Here is a 17,411-nt window from a genome sequence, read left to right as displayed (position 1 = left end):
TATATACTATAAATGGTATTGCTTTAAAATTTCAATTTCAGATTATTTGTTGATAGCATATAGACAATTCAGTCCATTTTTACATATCCTTCTTATATTCTGATGCCATTAGACTCCTTACTAGTTCCCGTAGCTTTTCAAAAGCAGATTTCAGGGTTGGGTGCAGTGGCTAATGCCTGTAATCCTCGTACTTTGGGAGGTTGAGGTGAGAGGATTGCTTGAGCCCAGGAGTTCGAGACTAGCCTGGGCAGCATGGTGAGACCCCGTCTCTATAAAAAAATTTAAAAATTAGTCAAGTATGGTGGCGTTCACCTGTGGTCCCAGCTACTCAAAGGCTGATCATTACTTGAGACCAGGAGATAGAGGCTGAAGTGAGCCATGTTCGCACTACTGCACTCCATCCTGAGTGACCCTGCAAGACCCTGTCTCCAAATAAATTACTAAAATTAGATTTCATAGGTTTTTCTACACAGACAATTATGTTTCCTAGGAATAGAAACAGTTTTACTTCTTCTCTTCCAATTGAGATGCTTTTGGTTTCTTTATCTTTCCTTAGAGCACTAGCTAGAACCTCCTGTACTTGGGTGAATAGCAGTGGTAACAGTAGACATCCCTTGCTGTGTTCCTGATCTTAGGAGAAAGTTTCAATCTTCATTATGTCTGGTGTTGGCTGTAGGTTTTTAATAGAAGGAAGTTCAAACAGCTATTAAAACATGTTCAGGCTGGTGCGGTGGCTCACACCTGTAATCCCAGCACTTTGGGGGGCCGCAGCAGGTGGATCACCTGAGGTCAGGAGTTTGAGACCAGCCTGGTCAACATGGTGAAACCCCATCTCTACTAAAAATACAAAAATTAGGGGGGTGTGGTGGCACGTGCCTGTGATCCCAGCTACTCAGGAGGCTGAGGCAGGAGAATTGCTTGAACCCAGGAGGCAGAGGTTGCAGTGAGCAGAGATTGTGTCACTGCACTCCAGCCTGGGTAACAAAGTGAGACCTTGTCTCAAAAAAAAAAAAAAAAAAAAAAAAAAAATTCAAAGATTTTAAAGAAAATATGAATATAATTAAGATAGGAAATGGGAGATTAAAAAAAGATAGTTTCTAAACATAACTTCTAAACATAAACATAACTTCTAAAAATAAAAGATTCACTAAATTGACTTGACAAAAGATGAAACACTACAGAGCCTATAAACCTGAAGATACAGCAATAGAAACTAAATTGTAGCACAGAGAAAAAGAAAACTTATAAGAAAAAAAAAAAGGAACAGAGCCACAGTGACTTATGCGACAATATTAGTGGTCTGATATATGAAACCGGAGTCTCAGAGGAAGGGTTAGGCATTAAAAATTTTTGGAAAAAGTAACCAGAAAATTTTCCAATTTGATAACAATGATAAACTCATAGAACCAAGAAACTCAACAAACTATAAAATAGGATATACATAAATAAAACCAATCCAGAACACATCATCACCAAAATGATGAAAAATAGATAGACAAATCTTAAAAGTAGCCAGAGGTAAAAGACGTATGACATACAGAACAAAGAATAACTGCTAATTTCTTGTCAGAATCCACACAAGCCAGAATGACATCTGGATTTTTTTTTAAATGGTATTTTTTAAATGCAGCATTATATTCAGCAAAATATCTCTTAAAATAAAGGCAGTCAGCCTGGGAAACATGGCAAAACCCCATCTCTACAAAAAATACAAAAAATTAGCCGGGTGTGGTGGTGTGCGCTTGTTGTCCCAGCTACTTGGGGGACTGAGGCGGGAAGATCGCTTGAGCCCAGGACGTTGAGGCTGCCAGTGAGCCATGATCATGCCACTGCACTCCAACCTGGGTGACAAAGTGAGACCATGTCTCAGAAAAAATAAATAAAATAAAGGTAAAACAGACATTTTTAGACAAAAGCTAAGAGAATTCTAGCTAGCATACTGGTATTTCAAGAAACATTAATGGAAATCTGGGTGAAGGAAAATCGAAACTCAGATCTACATAGAGGAATTACCAAAGTGAGGAAGTAAGCCAACAAAGAACACAGGATGTAGGAGGGCGCAGGAGATCTAATGCAGGAGTGAGCGAAAGGGACTCCCCAGCGTGACAGTGAACACAGACCACAGATGATGCTGTTTCAGGTATGAAGGTCAACACGTTTAGACTGGGGCAGATATCAAGAGATAAAAAGGCAAAATTGATACAAAATGTGATGTATTGGAACAGGAGTAGATGTAGTTATGGATAGCCTGAAACTTACACAATACAACTTATATATGAAAGTAATTTTTACTTAGAATGAGGACAGATGATCAAAATAACTTTTTTTTTTTTTTTTTTGAGACAGGGTTTCACTCTGTCACCGGGGCTGGAGTGCAGTGGTGCACTCTCGGCTCACTGCAACCTTGACCTCCTGGGCTCAAGCAATCCTCCCACTTCAGCCTCCCGAGTAGCTGAGACCACAGGTGTGGTCTCATGAGACCATGCCTGGCTAATTTTTGTATTTTTTTTGTAGAGACAGGATTTTGCCATGTTGCTGAGGCTGGTCTCGAGTTCCTGAGCTCAACCAATCTGTCCGCCTCAGCCTCCCAAAGTGCTGGGATTACAGGCATGAGCCTCTGTGTCCAGGCAAAATTACATGTTTTTAAACACTGACAAACACCATAAATATCACCAAATCCTAAAAAACAACCTAGTATTTTTCATTAAGTACCCAAAAAGATTCTAAAATTCTTATTTTCTTATATTTTGGCTGCATACTCATTGATTGCTTCTGCATACAATATATTTGAAGCACTTTTCTATAGAAGGAATATATTTCAGTTTTTCCTTTAAAATGTAATTTGAAGATGGTCTCTTCAATTAATGGTAGCCAGGCATGATGGCTTACATCTCTAATTCCAGCATTTTTGGAGGCCCAGGTGGGAGGACGGCTTGAGGCCAGGAGTTCAAGACCAGCCTGGCAACAGAATGATACATCATTTCTACAAAAAATAAAAAAATTAGCTGGGCATGGTGGTGTGTGCCTGTACTCCCAGCAACTTGAGAAGCTGAGGCAGGAGGACTGCTTGGGCTCAGGAGTGTGAGGCTGCAGTGAGGTATGATTGCACCATTGCACTCCTGTCTGGGCAACAGAGAGAGACCCTGTTCAAACAAAACAAACAAAAACCCCAAATGGTTCTAGGAAAACTGGTTAACTACATGAGAAAGAATAAAGTTGGGGCCGAGCACGGTGGCTCACGCCCGTAATCCTAGCACTTTGGGAGGCTGAGGCAGGTGGATTACTTGAGGTCGGGAGTTTGAAACCAGCCTGGTCAACATGGTGAAACCCCATCTCTACTGAACACACACACACACACACACACACACACACACACACACATATAATTAGCTGGGCATGATGGTGGGCGCCTGTAATCCCAGCTACTTGGGAGGCTGAGGCAGGAGAATTGCTTGAACCCAGGAGGCGGAGGTTGCAGTGAGCCAAGATCACACCACTGCACTCCAGCCTGGGTAACAGAGCGAGACTCCACCTAAGAAAAAAAAAATGCCGGGCACAGTGGCTCATGCCTGTAATCCCAGCACTTTGGGAGGCTGAGGCGGGTGGATCACGAGGTCAGGAGATCGAGACCATCCTGGCTAACACAGTGAAACCCTGTCTCTACTAAAAATACAAAAAAAGTAGCCAGGCGTGGTGGTACACGCCTGTAATCCCAGCTACCTGGGAGGCTGAAGCAGGAGAATCACTTGAACCCAAGAGGCAGAGGCTGCAGTGAGCCGAGATGGTGCCATGCACTCCAGCATGGGCAACAGAGCAAGATTCTGTCTCAGAAAAAAAAAAAATAATAATAATAAAAGTTGGATCCTTCCCTTACACCATGTACAAAAAACTCAAAATGTGTTAAAGACCTAAACATAACCAGGCGTGGTGGCTCACGCCTGTAATCCCAGCACTTTGGGAGGCTGAGGCAGGCAGATCACGAGGTCAGGAGTTCGAGACGAGACTGACCAACATGGAGAAACCCTGTCTCTACTAAAAATACAAAATAAGCCTGGCATGGTGGCGCATGCCTGTAATCCCAGCTACTTGGGAGGCTGAGGCAGCAGAATCGCTTGAACCCTGTAATCCCAGCTACTCGGGAGGCAGAGGTTGTGGTGAGCCAAGATTGTGCCATTGCACTCCAGCCTGGGCAACAAGAGCGAAACTGCATCTCAAAACAAACAAAACAAAACAAAAATAAACCTGAAACTATAAAACTACCTGAAGAAAACATAGGGGAGAAGTTTCATTACATTGGATTTAGCAATGATTTGTAACACATGACAACAAACGCACAGGCAATGAAAGCAAAAGTAGACAAATAGGATGACATCAGACTTAAAAACCGTCACAAAGGAGACAACAGTGTGAAAAGGCAGCCTATAAAGTGGAAGGAAATATCTGCAAACTGTATATCTGATAGGGGGGTAGCATCCAGAATGTACAAAGAGCTCCTACTACTCAACAATGAAACAATCTGATTAAAAAATGGGCAACAGGGCCAGGTGTGGTGGCTCACGCCTGTACTCCCGGCACTTTGGGAGGCCAAGGCAGGCGGATGACATGAGGCCAGGAGTTCGAGACTAGCCTGGCCAACATGGTGAAACCCCATCTCTACTAAAAAAAATACAAAAATTAGCTGGGCGCAGAGGTGGTCACCTGTAATCCCAGCTACTCAGGAGGCTGAGGTGGGAGAATCGCTTGAACCTGGGAGGCGGAGGTTGTGGTGAGCCGGGATCGCACCATTGCACTCTAGCCTGGGCAACAGAGCCAGACTCCGTCTCAGGAAAAAAAAAAAAAAAAAGGGCAAAACGCTAGGCCTAGTGGCTCACACCTGTAATCCCAGCACTTTGGGAGGCAGAGGCGGGTGGATCACATGAGGCAAGGAGTTTGAGACCAGCCTCAAAAACATGGCAAAACGCTGTCTACCAAAAATACAAAAATTTAGCCAGGCGTGGTGGCACGTGCCTATCATCTCAGCTACCTGGGGAATGAGGCACAAAAATCGTCTGAACCTGGGAGGCAGAAGTTGCAGTGAGTCAAGGTCATGCCACTGCACTCCAGCCTGGGCAACAGAGCAAGACCTTATCTTAATTTAAAAAAAAAAAAGAAAAAAAAAAAACATAAAAAGTCCAAAGGAATTGAATAGACATTAATCCAAGAATAACTGCAAATTGCCAACAAGTTGTATGAAAAGTTGCTAGCAGAACATTACTATCATCAGAGAAATGCAAATCAAAAACACAATGGTAGATCACCTCACACCCATTAAGTTGGCCACTATCAAAACAAACAAACAAACAAACAAACAAATGTAAGAGAGTAACAAGTGCTGGTAAGGATGTGGAGAAATTGTGCAAAACCCTTGTGCATTGTTGGTGGGAATGTAAATGGTGTAGCCACTATGGAAAACAGCATGGAGACTCCTTAGAACATTAAAAATAGAATTACCGTATATAATCCAGCAATCCCACTTCTTGATATATATTCAAAAGAACTGAAAATATAATGGTCGGGCATGGTGGCTCATGCCTGTAATCCCAGCACTTTGGGAGGCCAAGGCGGGTGGATTACCTGAGGTCGGGAGTTCAAGACCAGACTGACCAACATGGAGAAACCCCATCTCTACTAAAAACACAAAATTACCCAGGCGTGGTGGTGCATGCTTGTAATCCCAGCTACTTGGGAGGCTGAGGTAGGAGAATCGCTTGAACCCAGGAGGCAGAGGTTGTGGTGAGCTGAGATCATGCCATTGCACTCCAGGCTGGGCAACAAGAGCGAAACTCCGTCTCAAAAAAAAAAAAAAAAAAAGAAGAAAAGAAAATATAATTTCTAAGAGATGCTTGTACACCTGTGTTCACTGCAGCATTAGTCACAATAGTCAAAGAGATGGAGGCAACCTAAATGTCCACTGATGGATAAATGGATAAAGAAAATGTGGTATATACATATATACAGGGGGAATATTATTCAGCCTTAAAAAAGAAGGAAATCCTGCCATATGCTACAACATGGATGACCCTTGAGGATATTATGCTAGGTGAAATAAGCAAATCATAAAAAGACAATTACTGGCTGGATGTGGTGGCTCACGCCTGTAATCCCAGCACTTTGGGAGGCTGAGGCAGGCGGATCATCTGAGGTCAGGAGTTCAAAACTGTCCTGGTCAAAATGGTGAAACCCCATCTCTACTAAAAATACAAAAATTAGCTGGGTGTGGTGGTGCATGCCTGTAATCTCAGGTACTCAAGAGGCTGAGGAATGAGAACTGCTTGAACCCAGGAGCCGAGATTGTACTCTAGCCTGGGCAATAGAATGAGGCTCTGTCTCAGAAACAAAACAAAACAAAAAACAAAACAAAAAGACAATTACTGGTGGGGATGGGAATCGTTTAATGGGTATAGAGTTTCAGTTTTGTATGATGAAAAATTCTAGTGAGCTGTTATACAATAATATGCATATGTATTACTGTAGTGGACACTTAAGATGATAATGTTATGTTTTCTTTTATACTACAATGAAAAAATAATTTGAATCTGGCAAATGGAAAGCAAAAGAAAATGAAAAACTTGTGGTAGTGGTGGGGGTCGGTGGTAGTGATTCAAAAAGAGCGGGATAGACAGGCAGAAATACTATCATTGACTGTAAAATTCTACTTTCCCAACTAGATTGAGGAATATACATTAAACATAGACTGTATGTCTTATTCATTTGCAAGTCTGAGTAGTCAATCAATCCTTAGCTAATAGAAAATAATGAATGAATAAACAACAAATGCAAAACAGACAAAGTTGGAAGTAGAGGTGCAAAGAGTCCCCAAGATCAAATATGACTAAGGATACTGTATCTTCAGTGAATGACAGTCTATCTGTGGCTTGAGTGACATCTACGAGTGAGTAACAGTTTCTCTCTGGGCACCAAATGTAGGACATTACATTAAATATTCAAGAGATATGTGACCCAGTTTTTTCGGGGAGGGGTGAGTATGGGTTTTCAGTGAGCTTTGTGCACACAAAGACCTATATAGGACAGGTTCTTGGACGTGGATGAGAATAAAACAAAGGAGGGCAGAGTCTTCCCTACGGTCATGTTGTAGATCACAGGGTCCTTTCTTACACAGCACTTCCTGGCTTTGCTCTGGAAAATTCCATGTTTCACCTTCTTGCCACCTTTTTTTTTTTTTTAGACGGAGTCTTTCTCAGTCGCCCAGGCTGGAGTGCAGTGGCACAATGTTGGCTCAGTGCAACCTCTGCCTCCTGGATTCAAGTATTCTCCTGCCTCAGCCTCCTGAGTAGCTGGAATTACAGGCACGCACTACCACATCCAGCTAATTTTTGTATTTTAGTAGAGACAGAGTTTCACCAAGTTGGCCAGGCTGGTCTCGAACTCCTGACCTCAAGCAATCCGCCCACCTTGGCTTCCCAAAGTGCTGGGATAACAGGCGTGAGCCACCGCACCCAACCTAAATTAGCTTTTTCTTTTCAAAAAATAAAAGCCTTGACATCATGACTTAATATCTTTTAATTTACCAACCACTGTGGCAATTTAAAAATTAACTTTCCAGCCGGGCGCAGTGGCTCACGCCTGCAATCCCAGTACTTTGGAAGGCCGAGGGGGGGTGGTCAGGAGATCGAGACCATCCTGGCTAACACAGTGAAACCCCATCTCTACTAAAAATACAAAAAATTAGCCGAGTGTGGTCGCGGGTGCCTGTAGTCCCAGCTACTCGGGAGGCTGAGGCAGGAGAATGGCGTGAACCTGGGAGGCGCAGCTTGCAGTGAGCCGAGACCGTACCACTGCACTCCAGCCTGGGAGACAGAGCGAGACTCCGTCTCAAACAAACAAACAAACAAACAAAAACAACCACCAACAACAAAAAATTAACTTTCCTATCATAGTAGAAAGGGGTCAAGAAGCAAAGAATCTCACTTTGGATTCCAGTGCTATAAAAAAAGTATGGAGGGTCCACTTTTGACTGTATCTCTGGCCAGAGATAGTGCATGTCTGGCAATGGATAAGTGTGCGTGTGTGAGGACACTGTTTATTCTAGCCTTTCTGAAATTTACAAATTGAAACAAATAATGGTGGAGACATTTGCAACTATGGAAAAAGGTTGTTTACAAAGTGGGAGAAAATAGACTAAATAGGCTTACATTACAGAAAATTTCTAACACGAAATGGGATGGACTCCATAACAACAGAAGGTGCAAAGGGCTGTGAGTCATACTAATTGTAGCAATTAGATATTTTTAAAGATTTCCTAAATATGTCAGTTTTGAAAAACCGTACCTACATGTAAGGTCATCTTGGTAAACCTTGAGGACAGTAGGCAGGAAAATTTTCCTAAGCCTCTTGTTTCATCTCTCCACTCTTAGATACAGCTTCTCAGATACCAAGTCTTAGTTCAGTGTTAAATCATTCAGGTCCAAGGCGCTTCTCATACATTCCTTTGGAAACTAATTCCCCTTTCCCAAGCCTTGCCTGAAATGAAATTGCTCAGGATGAATTTTCCTGTGAGAAGCATGCAAGAAAGAAGATCATCCTTTTAATTTCCACATACTGGCCGTTTTCTCTATCTACTAATGGTCATGTGTGTGTACGGTGTGTGTCTGTCTCATTCTCTTTAAGCCATTTGTCTCCTTTACCCATTGCACAGTCTCTTCTTAGCATTGCTTGTTTTACTCTAACCTCCCAAGTATTAGGTAAAAATAAGATCATATCTTAAAGCACAAGGCTATATTTGCTAATTTGGTTGTTACAGAAATATTCATAAGAAAAGTATTCAGTTGCTTGTTAATGATCAAAAGAGGTATGACCAGAAGAGATATCATTTTAATGAACATGAGGACAGGTTTCCCCCTTGGAATAACTGACCCTGACCACAAGAGCTTTCATATGGATTTCATATCTTTATAAAAACAATAACCAAACAGGAAGTCTCATTAGACATGAAGAAACGAAGTATTTTAGTATCTATGAAAGGTGACACTGGATTTTCCACAAGATAAAGACATTTGTCTTTTATGTAGAGAAAAAAAAAGAGCAACTGTTCTCCTGCTCAGTTAGCAAGAAAAGGTGTGAGTTTGCAAGTGTTTATTATAAAAATGCTATAGTCAAAGATTTTTTTTTAGAACAAAGGTAAGGTCCACAGTCATTAAATCTTTGCTATATAGAGTCCAGGACAGCATGATACACACAAACCCAGGCATATATACTACTTGATGGGGAAAAAAAAAGAATGATGGTGTTATATAGTGAAATCCTGAAATTCATTTCTTTATCAAGTGAGCTTGCTTCACTAAGTTTGGGCATGAATTGGCAATCCTTACTTAAAGTCAACATGAATTATAGCCAAACAAACAAGATTGTAGAAACCAGGCCCACAGAAGCAGAAATTTGGTCTAGAGTATTTTCCAAGGGAGATGCTGATTCGTCTTTTTTCTTCCTTGTATAAGAGTGGAAGGAATGGAACAATTATTGAATATCTACTATGTATCAGGTACTGTGCTTTTAATTTTTTCTTGAGACAGAGTTTCACTCTTGTTACCCAGGCTAGAATGCAATGGTGCAATCTTGGCTCACCGCAACCTCTGCCTCTCAGGTTCAAGTGATTCTCCTGCCTCAACCTCCCGAGTAGCTGGGATTACAGGCATGTGCCACCACGCCGGCTAATTTTGTATTTTTAGTAGAGACAGGGTTTCTCCATGTTGGTCAGGCTGGTCTTGAACTCCTGACCTTAGGTGATCTGCCCGCCTCTGGCTCCCAAAGTGCTGGGATTACAGGCGTGAGCCACTGTGCCCGGCTGGTACTGTGCTTTCTTATATATAGTACACCATGTAATTGTCAAACTAACCTGGTGAGGTAACTAATGTTAAATAATTTATATAAGATTACACAGCTAATAAAAATAAACAGTGGAATTGAATACAGGGCTGTCTGCCTCCAAAGACCACACAGGGCAATTTCTCTGTAGGGCGATTTCTCTCTATCATACTTTTTTTTTTTTTTTTGAGACAGAGTCACGCTCTGTCCCCCAGGCCGGAGTGCAGTGGCGCGATCTCGGCTCACTGCAAGCTCTGCCTCCCGGGTTCACGCCATTCTCCTGCCTCAGCCTCCTGAGGAGCTGGGACTATACAGGTGCCCGCCACCGCGCCTGGCTAATTTTTGTATTTTTAGTGGAGACGGGGTTTCACCGTGGTCTCGATCTCCTGACCTTGTGATCTGCCGCCTCGGCCTCCCAAAGTGCTGGGATTACAGGCGTGAGCCACTGCGCCCGGCCACTATCATACTTCTAATATCCCTTTTATATTTCTAAAACATGACCATAATTAACAGATCAGTTCTCTTTTTGGATCAGATTTTAGAAAATGTTTGAAAGGTATGAAATATTAGAGACAGGGCTGAAATCTCTCTGTGCCATTCCCCATTCTCATGTCTCCTGCCTTCTCAATATCAGACTATTCATATTTCTCTGCAATCTGGTTTTATTTCACTCTCAACATGTTTTTCAGGCTTATCTATGAGGCTGGGTGTGGTGGCTCACACCTGTAATCCCAGCACTTTGGGAGGACAAGGTGGGTGGATCATCTGAGGTCAGGAGTCTGAGACCAGCCTGGCCAACATGGTGAAACTCTGTCTCTACTAAAATAGAAAAATTAGCTGAATGTGGTGGCACACTCCTGTAATCCCAGCTATGTGGGAGGCTGAAACATGAGAATCACTTGCACCAGGACAGGGAGGTTGCAGTTAGCCAAGATCACGCTACTGCACACCAGCCTGGTCAACAGAGTGAGACTCTCTCAAAACAAAAACAAAACAAAACAAACAAAAAAGACTTATCTATGTTACCACATACAGTTTAATTTATTCATTCTTATTGCTATACAATGAATATATCATGATTTTTTTCAGCTACTTTTTTGTTCATTTGAAATAAACATTATTGAATTAAGTCTTCTTTTTTTTTGAGACAGAGTCTCTCACTCTATCGCCCAGGCTGGAGTACAGTGATGCGATCTCGGCTCACTGCAAGCTCTGCCTCCAGGTTCACGCCATTCTCCTGCCTCAGTCTCCCAAGTAGCTGGGACTACAGGCGCCTGCCGTCACGCCTGGCTAATTTTTTTTTGTATTTTTAGTAGAGACGGGGTTTCACCATGTTAGCCAGGATGGTCTCGATCTCCTGACCTCATGATTTGCCTGCCTCGGCCTCCCAAAGTGATGGGATTACAGGTGTGAGCCACCGCGCCTGGCCTGAATGAGTCTTCTTTTATACACAAGTCAGAATTTTCTCTGGATTACATACCTAGAAGTAGAACTGCAAGATCTAGAAATAACAACAATAATAACACATTTAAATAGAGCTTATTTTGTAGTAACCATTGTTCCAAGCATTATATCTATATAATTTTTTATAGATATGTATATATAAACTCATTTAATCTTCACAATACTCTTCTGAGGATCACTTGTTAACCCCATTTTACAGACGGGGAATAGTCTGGCTCTAGAAGCCATAAAACTTTACTAGATGTTGTAAATTACCCTCTGATAGGATTATGTCAATTAATACTTCTACCAACAGTATATGAGTATCCAACCCTTGTCAACACGTATGCTCAGAATTTTTTATTTTTGCTATCCTAATATGAAGTCCTACGTTTTTCCTATGTGGATAATCATTTGTCTCAGCACAATTTACTGAACAGTCCAATTTTCAGCACTGGTTTGTCATATATCAAGTTTCTACATATATGTAGATTGTGTTCCACTGTCTGTCTTTCTCTGAAACAATACCATTCTGCTTTAATTATTACAGCTTTGTAATACATGTTAATATGTGGCAGGAAAGAAATTGAGATTTTAAATAAAAGTTGTAATAGGTCTGTTGCTTCAAAAACTTTCCTTGCTGGTTTTAATCCTGCGATCTTCCACGTGAAGTTCAAGATCACCTTGAAAAACACTATGAAAAACACCTGCACTGGATGGTCTCTGATTGCTCCTTCAGAATCACTTTCCACTCTTCACCTTGTTCTGTGTCCCATGAGGCTGACTTCTAGATGGGCAGCATCCACTGGGTCTCTCCTTCTTATATTCAGCTAATGAGAGTCAATGGAAAGAGAATGAAGGGCAAAAGGAGGAACAGGTCAATGTATTTCTCTCCTTAGCTCCCTCGCACCTATGTCCAGGTTAGTAGCAGCTGTTCCTCTACTGAAGGCCTACCAGGTGGGCCTCTCTACAGCTAAAGCTACAGCACTGTCTGGGTTCTGGGAACGGTTCCATCCGCTTGCAGCTTCAGGCCCAGGGGTGCTAACGGTGCTTCTTTGCTTTTGCTAGCTCAGGGTGCCTCACTTCCCCCTGTTGGTTTCCTGGTTTCATTAAGCTTTGTCCACACCTTTGTAAACAGGTCCTTCATTGACTCCCCTCGGTGAACACTTCTGTGTGTGCCATTGGTTTCCTGCTAAGACTTTGAGTAATTCAAAACTTCTTAGGGTGTTCATTTGAATTTCATTTGATTTCTAGATTAACTTGGGGATAACTGACAGCCTTTAAATATTAAGTCTCCCAGGCCGGGCGCCGTGGCTCACGCCTGTAATTCCAGCACGTTGGGAGGCCAAGGCGGGTGGATCACCTGAGGTCAGGAGTTCGAGACTAGCCTGGCCAACATGGTGAAACCCCGTCTCTACTAAAAATACAAAATTAGCCGGGTGTGGTGGCACATGCCTGTAATCCCAGCTACTCGGGTGGCTGAGGCAGGAGAATTGCTTGAACCTTGGGAGGCGGAAGTTGCAGTGAGTGGAGATCACGCCATTGCACTCCAGCCTGGGCAACAAGAGCAAACTCTGTCTCAAAACAAAAACAAAACAAAACAAAACAAAACAACAATTAAGTAGCCCGGCTGGGCGAGGTGTCTCACGCCTGTAATCCCAACACTTTGGGAGGCTGAGGCAGGTGGGTCACCTGAGGTCAGGAGTTCAAGACCAGCCTGGTCAACATGGCGAAACCTCACCTCTACTAACAATACAAAAATTAGCTGGGCGCAGTGGTGCGTGCCTGTAATCCCAGCTACTCGGGAGGCTGAGGCAGGAGAATTGCTTGAATCCAAGTGGTGGAGGAGGTTGTGGTGAGCGGAGATCGTGTCACTCACTCCAGCCTGGGTGAAAGAGTAAGAATTCTATCTCAATAAATAAATAAATAAGTCTCCCTATCTATGAATATGTTATGTCCATTTATGTGGATCTTCTTTCATTCCTTCAACTTTGCTTTATACATTTCCTGTAAAGGTTTTGCATATGTTTTCTAAGAATTATTCCGAGCTTCTTTGTGCTTTTGATTATTATTGCAAATAGGATCTTTTTCTTTCTAATTGGTTATTACTATCATGAAGGAACATCATCAAATTCTGTATCCAGCAATGTTGCCGAATTATTTTATTAATTCTAACAGTTTGTTCATTCTTCTGGATTGTCTTTGAAGCAAATAATATAATCTGCAAATAAGGTCAGCTGTGTCTATTTTCTTCCATTTCTTATTCCTCGAATCTGCTGTTCTCATTTCATTGCTCTGGGTAGTAGTTCTAGTATAACATTGAATAGAAACGGTATTTGTGGACATCCTTGTCTCATCTCTTTTAGCTTTCTCTTCACTAAGTAAAACCATCCTAAATTCCAAAGCTCTGCCTCCAGCTTCCATGTGTCTTTAAATAATTATATTCAAATTAAAGTGCGCAGGAGTCATACTAGACAAAAAAATTCACGTTATCGCTATGCACCCTGGGGCGAATGATATAGCCATTCTGATACAGAAATGAGAAGTCTTGACAATCTCAGTCTACAGTGAAACAGCCTCATATGAGTTGTGAGCTTTGGCTGGGGTATAGCTAATTTAAACAATAAGGTTCAACCAATTCCTGTATATGCAACCACCAATTTGTATACTAGAATTCGTGGAGATGGTCACATCAAACACCACATGATTTACCATTTTAGCTTTTGAAACTAGGGGGAAAACATGCAGAAAAGAAATAAACAGCTCTTTTTTCTAATGAATGTAATAACAGAAGAGTAATGAGGTTGGAAAACAGATGTGGACAAAATGCTACAGTGTGGCCCACACAATCTGGAAAGGAATGATAAAAAAAACTTTACAAGCTGTTTTGAGCCTTGAATTAAAAGGAGTAATCAAGCTAGGCTGACTTATAAAGGGTCAGGGGGTAGCATCCTGCAGCAGAGAATAAGCAGAACTCTTTTTACTTAACTGTCCCTTGCCCAGCTAAGACTGGGAAGGAGGATTTCCCTGGGTCGCAGCTCCTCTAAACATGTTCTCGAATCAGTGTTTAGTAATTGCCATCAAACCTCCTTTCCCTGCCCACCCGCTCCCCAGGGAGGTACTTCCCTAATGGGTTGGCTCTTTTCAGTCTGGTTTTAGTTTCTGACTCTTTATATTCTGATGGGGGCACCTCAGTCTATTTCTATGACTACCAGGCAAAATGTGTCAAATTAGGTAAATGCGTTTGATGATAGTTTGGGAGAGCATTCACCCTCTAAATAATTTCTTCCCACACCCTTTTCACCATGTCTGCCTCCTAGAGTCAATTATAATGCATGTAATAAAATAGTTCCAACTAAATCCTCATCTAGAGTGTGGCTTTTCAACTGTAACAGTACACTAGAGTAGAGCAACATCAAGAGGTAAAGGAAGCATGTTGATAAAAGGAAGATGAAGCCTGATTCTGTTTCCAAGATTAACCACACAAAGATCATTTTCCTGTGCTCCTATAGGCGTTGTTATTAATGGCGTTTTATGGCAAAACTGCCAGACACTCATCGGTTTACTAAACTATGTTAGTCTGTACAAAGTGTCTCTCAAAGTGGTACTGTGAGAAAGCAGTCTGCTGCCGTTGTCTGACTTGGCCTCTGAAAGATTTCAAACTCAACTACTGAAGTCCAGCCAGCATCTAATTTTACCCGTGAGTTCCAGGAGAGAATAAAGCTGGTGGGAAGATTACAGAGTTCCTTGAAGCTCTGACCTACAACAGGAAGAGAGTTGTCAGCCTTCATGTCTCTCACTCTAAATCCCAAGGAAAACAACAGTGGCAGGGCATTTTATAACACGTTCCCATTGTAAAATTGCATATTTCAGAAACATCATGCCAACTCTCTCATTTTCTATAGACCTTGTGTCAGTATAAACAGATGACCTTAAAATGAATATTTTTTTACTTAAGCTTTTCAATTCCAATGTGTCTAATGTACTATGGGTTTCTCTGGGTTTTATCATAAAACTGTGGAACTCTACTGTTTTCATATTGGGTAATGCTCTACACACTCAACTCAGATCACTGAATTAATGTCCTGGGAATTTCTGGTAAGTTGGTGTGAAATATCACAGTGATTTCAGAGTTTCAGGGGCATTTTGAGCTTTCTGTAAATAAAGTGTAAACAGGGCTTTGAAGTTAAGTCTCAGCTTCGGCATTTAGTAGCTGTTTAAACCTTGGGCAAGTGATTTAACTTCTCCAGTACTTATCTGTAACATGGGCATAAGAATACCTGCCTTAATGCCTACCTTAAAGGACTGTTGTGAGGATTAATAAAAGTCTATGTTAGGCAGCCTGTACAACGCCTACCTCACACAGCAATTCAATAAATAGTGGCTATCAGTATTATTATCACTAGGTCAGTCCCAAATAATAAAAAGCATATCCTGTTCAGTAAGATGCCACAGAGTGACATGCCTTACGGCAAAAAGTGACCTCAGGTGCCCCTAAAAGCACTTGGAGGATCAGCCAACAAGAGAACAGAAATGATAGCAAGTGTCTGATGTCCAGGGAGATCTCCAATATGATTGTCCTAGGCCAGGAATGAACGACTGCCCACTCTAAGGCTGGTGCCCTGGAACCAGAACATGAGCCTCTTCTTGAAAGTAGGCTGATGGAAGGGGAGAAAAAACAAAAACAAAAACAAACAAACAAAACAAAACAAAAAAAACAAAGAGAACCAGCTCCAGTGGCTGGAAAACTTAAATGGCTTCATTAAAATTCTTCTGTTGACCAACTTGCTTTCTGGAGTAGCAGTTCACATACCAGCCAGTAACCTAAGAACAGACCACGACTTAGGCAACCTCAGCATCTCCAGTATTAAACATATCATCCAACGATGTTCTCAACCCCCATGGATAGGAACTGGCAGTTACTGTGCTATTAAAGTTGGAACTAGACTCCAAGAAGAAGGAACAAAAGCACAAACCATACTGGAACACTGACCATAACCCTGGGTCATTATCTGGCTGAATTTCAGTGTTCTCAAATTCTGTGTGCCCTCAAGAAGAAGAGAGATCAACACAGATTAGTTCTGTGAGCTCTGCTTACGCTCCCCATGCTCCTTCAAAATAAAAATGTAAATACAAGTAATGATCATACTAACTACCGTTTACTAAGCAGCTACCAACTACCAGGTACTATGCTAAACAATCCCCACTCTTCTGCCTCCTAGAAGGAAACATGTTTAGAAGGGGCTTAGACACTGAAAAGCTTCTTTAGCATCCAATAGAGAATAACAAGTTTACTTCTGGCATTTAAGCAAGCTGTTTAGGAGAGAAGGGCACTGATACTTAGACCCTTGGGTTTAAGAAGGAAACTCATCTTTTAATCAGAAACAAAACAAGAATCCCCAAGAGCTCAAAGCTCACTGCAACATCTGTCAGTTTAGAATGGATTAATAAAATTGAGAGGGACGGTAAAATCTTATCTTGGGGAATTACAAATACAAATCCATATGCTGGAATAAGATGGCATAGCCAGTTGTCAATATTTAGCTAGTGTTCTGTGGCTCTTCCACAGACTGATGCCTGGCTTCCCAAATCAACTACAGAGGGTGTATACCAGTCCCTGTTCTATCAAATGAGTCTACTGAAATTTATTATCCAGAATTCTCCACTTTAGAAAATCATGCAATAAGGAGTGAACGTCAATCTACTTACTTAATCAATGTTGTATTATGATCAAGGGGAACAGTCTAACATTTCTTAAGTGCCTGTTTTGTGCCAGGCACTCTACATGCGATTTCATTTACTCCATACAATGATACCATGAAGTAGGTATGATTATTCACATTTTATAGAGGCTCAGAGGGTGAAGCAACTTTTCTAAGGTCAACAGCTAGTGAAGAAGTGGCAGACCCACAATTCAAACCTAGATAAACCTGCCTCTAAAAACCTGTGTTCTTTTGATCATACCATGCAGCCTCCTAGGAACTACGCTACACATTACAGTGGATATCTAGACGCAAGAAGTAACAACCCCTTTCCACAATGAATTTAAACTCTGATAGGAAAGAAAATAAAGTTACATCCTTAAAGACAGTATCAGGCGAAACATG

At 41.7% G+C, this 17,411-nt stretch overlaps 1 protein-coding gene across 11 annotated transcripts in view; it reads right to left on the bottom strand.

Annotated features, from left to right (window-relative positions):
• The window catches only part of LOC105476856 (BCAS3 microtubule associated cell migration factor), a 710,244-nt gene that overhangs the window by 120,933 nt on the left and 571,900 nt on the right, over window positions 1-17,411 (bottom strand). The window contains exon 24 of one of the 11 annotated variants that reach the window (XM_071082819.1): window positions 10,031-12,134. The exons of the other annotated variants lie outside the window; for them this stretch is intronic. Within the exon in view, the coding sequence (XP_070938920.1) occupies window positions 12,046-12,134 (89 nt within the window). The 3' untranslated portion in view covers window positions 10,031-12,045. Of the gene's footprint in view, window positions 1-10,030; window positions 12,135-17,411 lie in introns of those variants that run through there. 11 annotated transcript variants of the gene reach the window in all.

This window comes from Macaca nemestrina, chromosome 17 (genome assembly GCF_043159975.1).
Source record: "Macaca nemestrina isolate mMacNem1 chromosome 17, mMacNem.hap1, whole genome shotgun sequence".
Taxonomy (NCBI): Eukaryota; Metazoa; Chordata; class Mammalia; order Primates; family Cercopithecidae; genus Macaca; species Macaca nemestrina.
The sequence above is the reverse complement of the archived record's forward strand: the minus strand, read 5'-3'. Positions and strand labels throughout refer to the sequence as shown.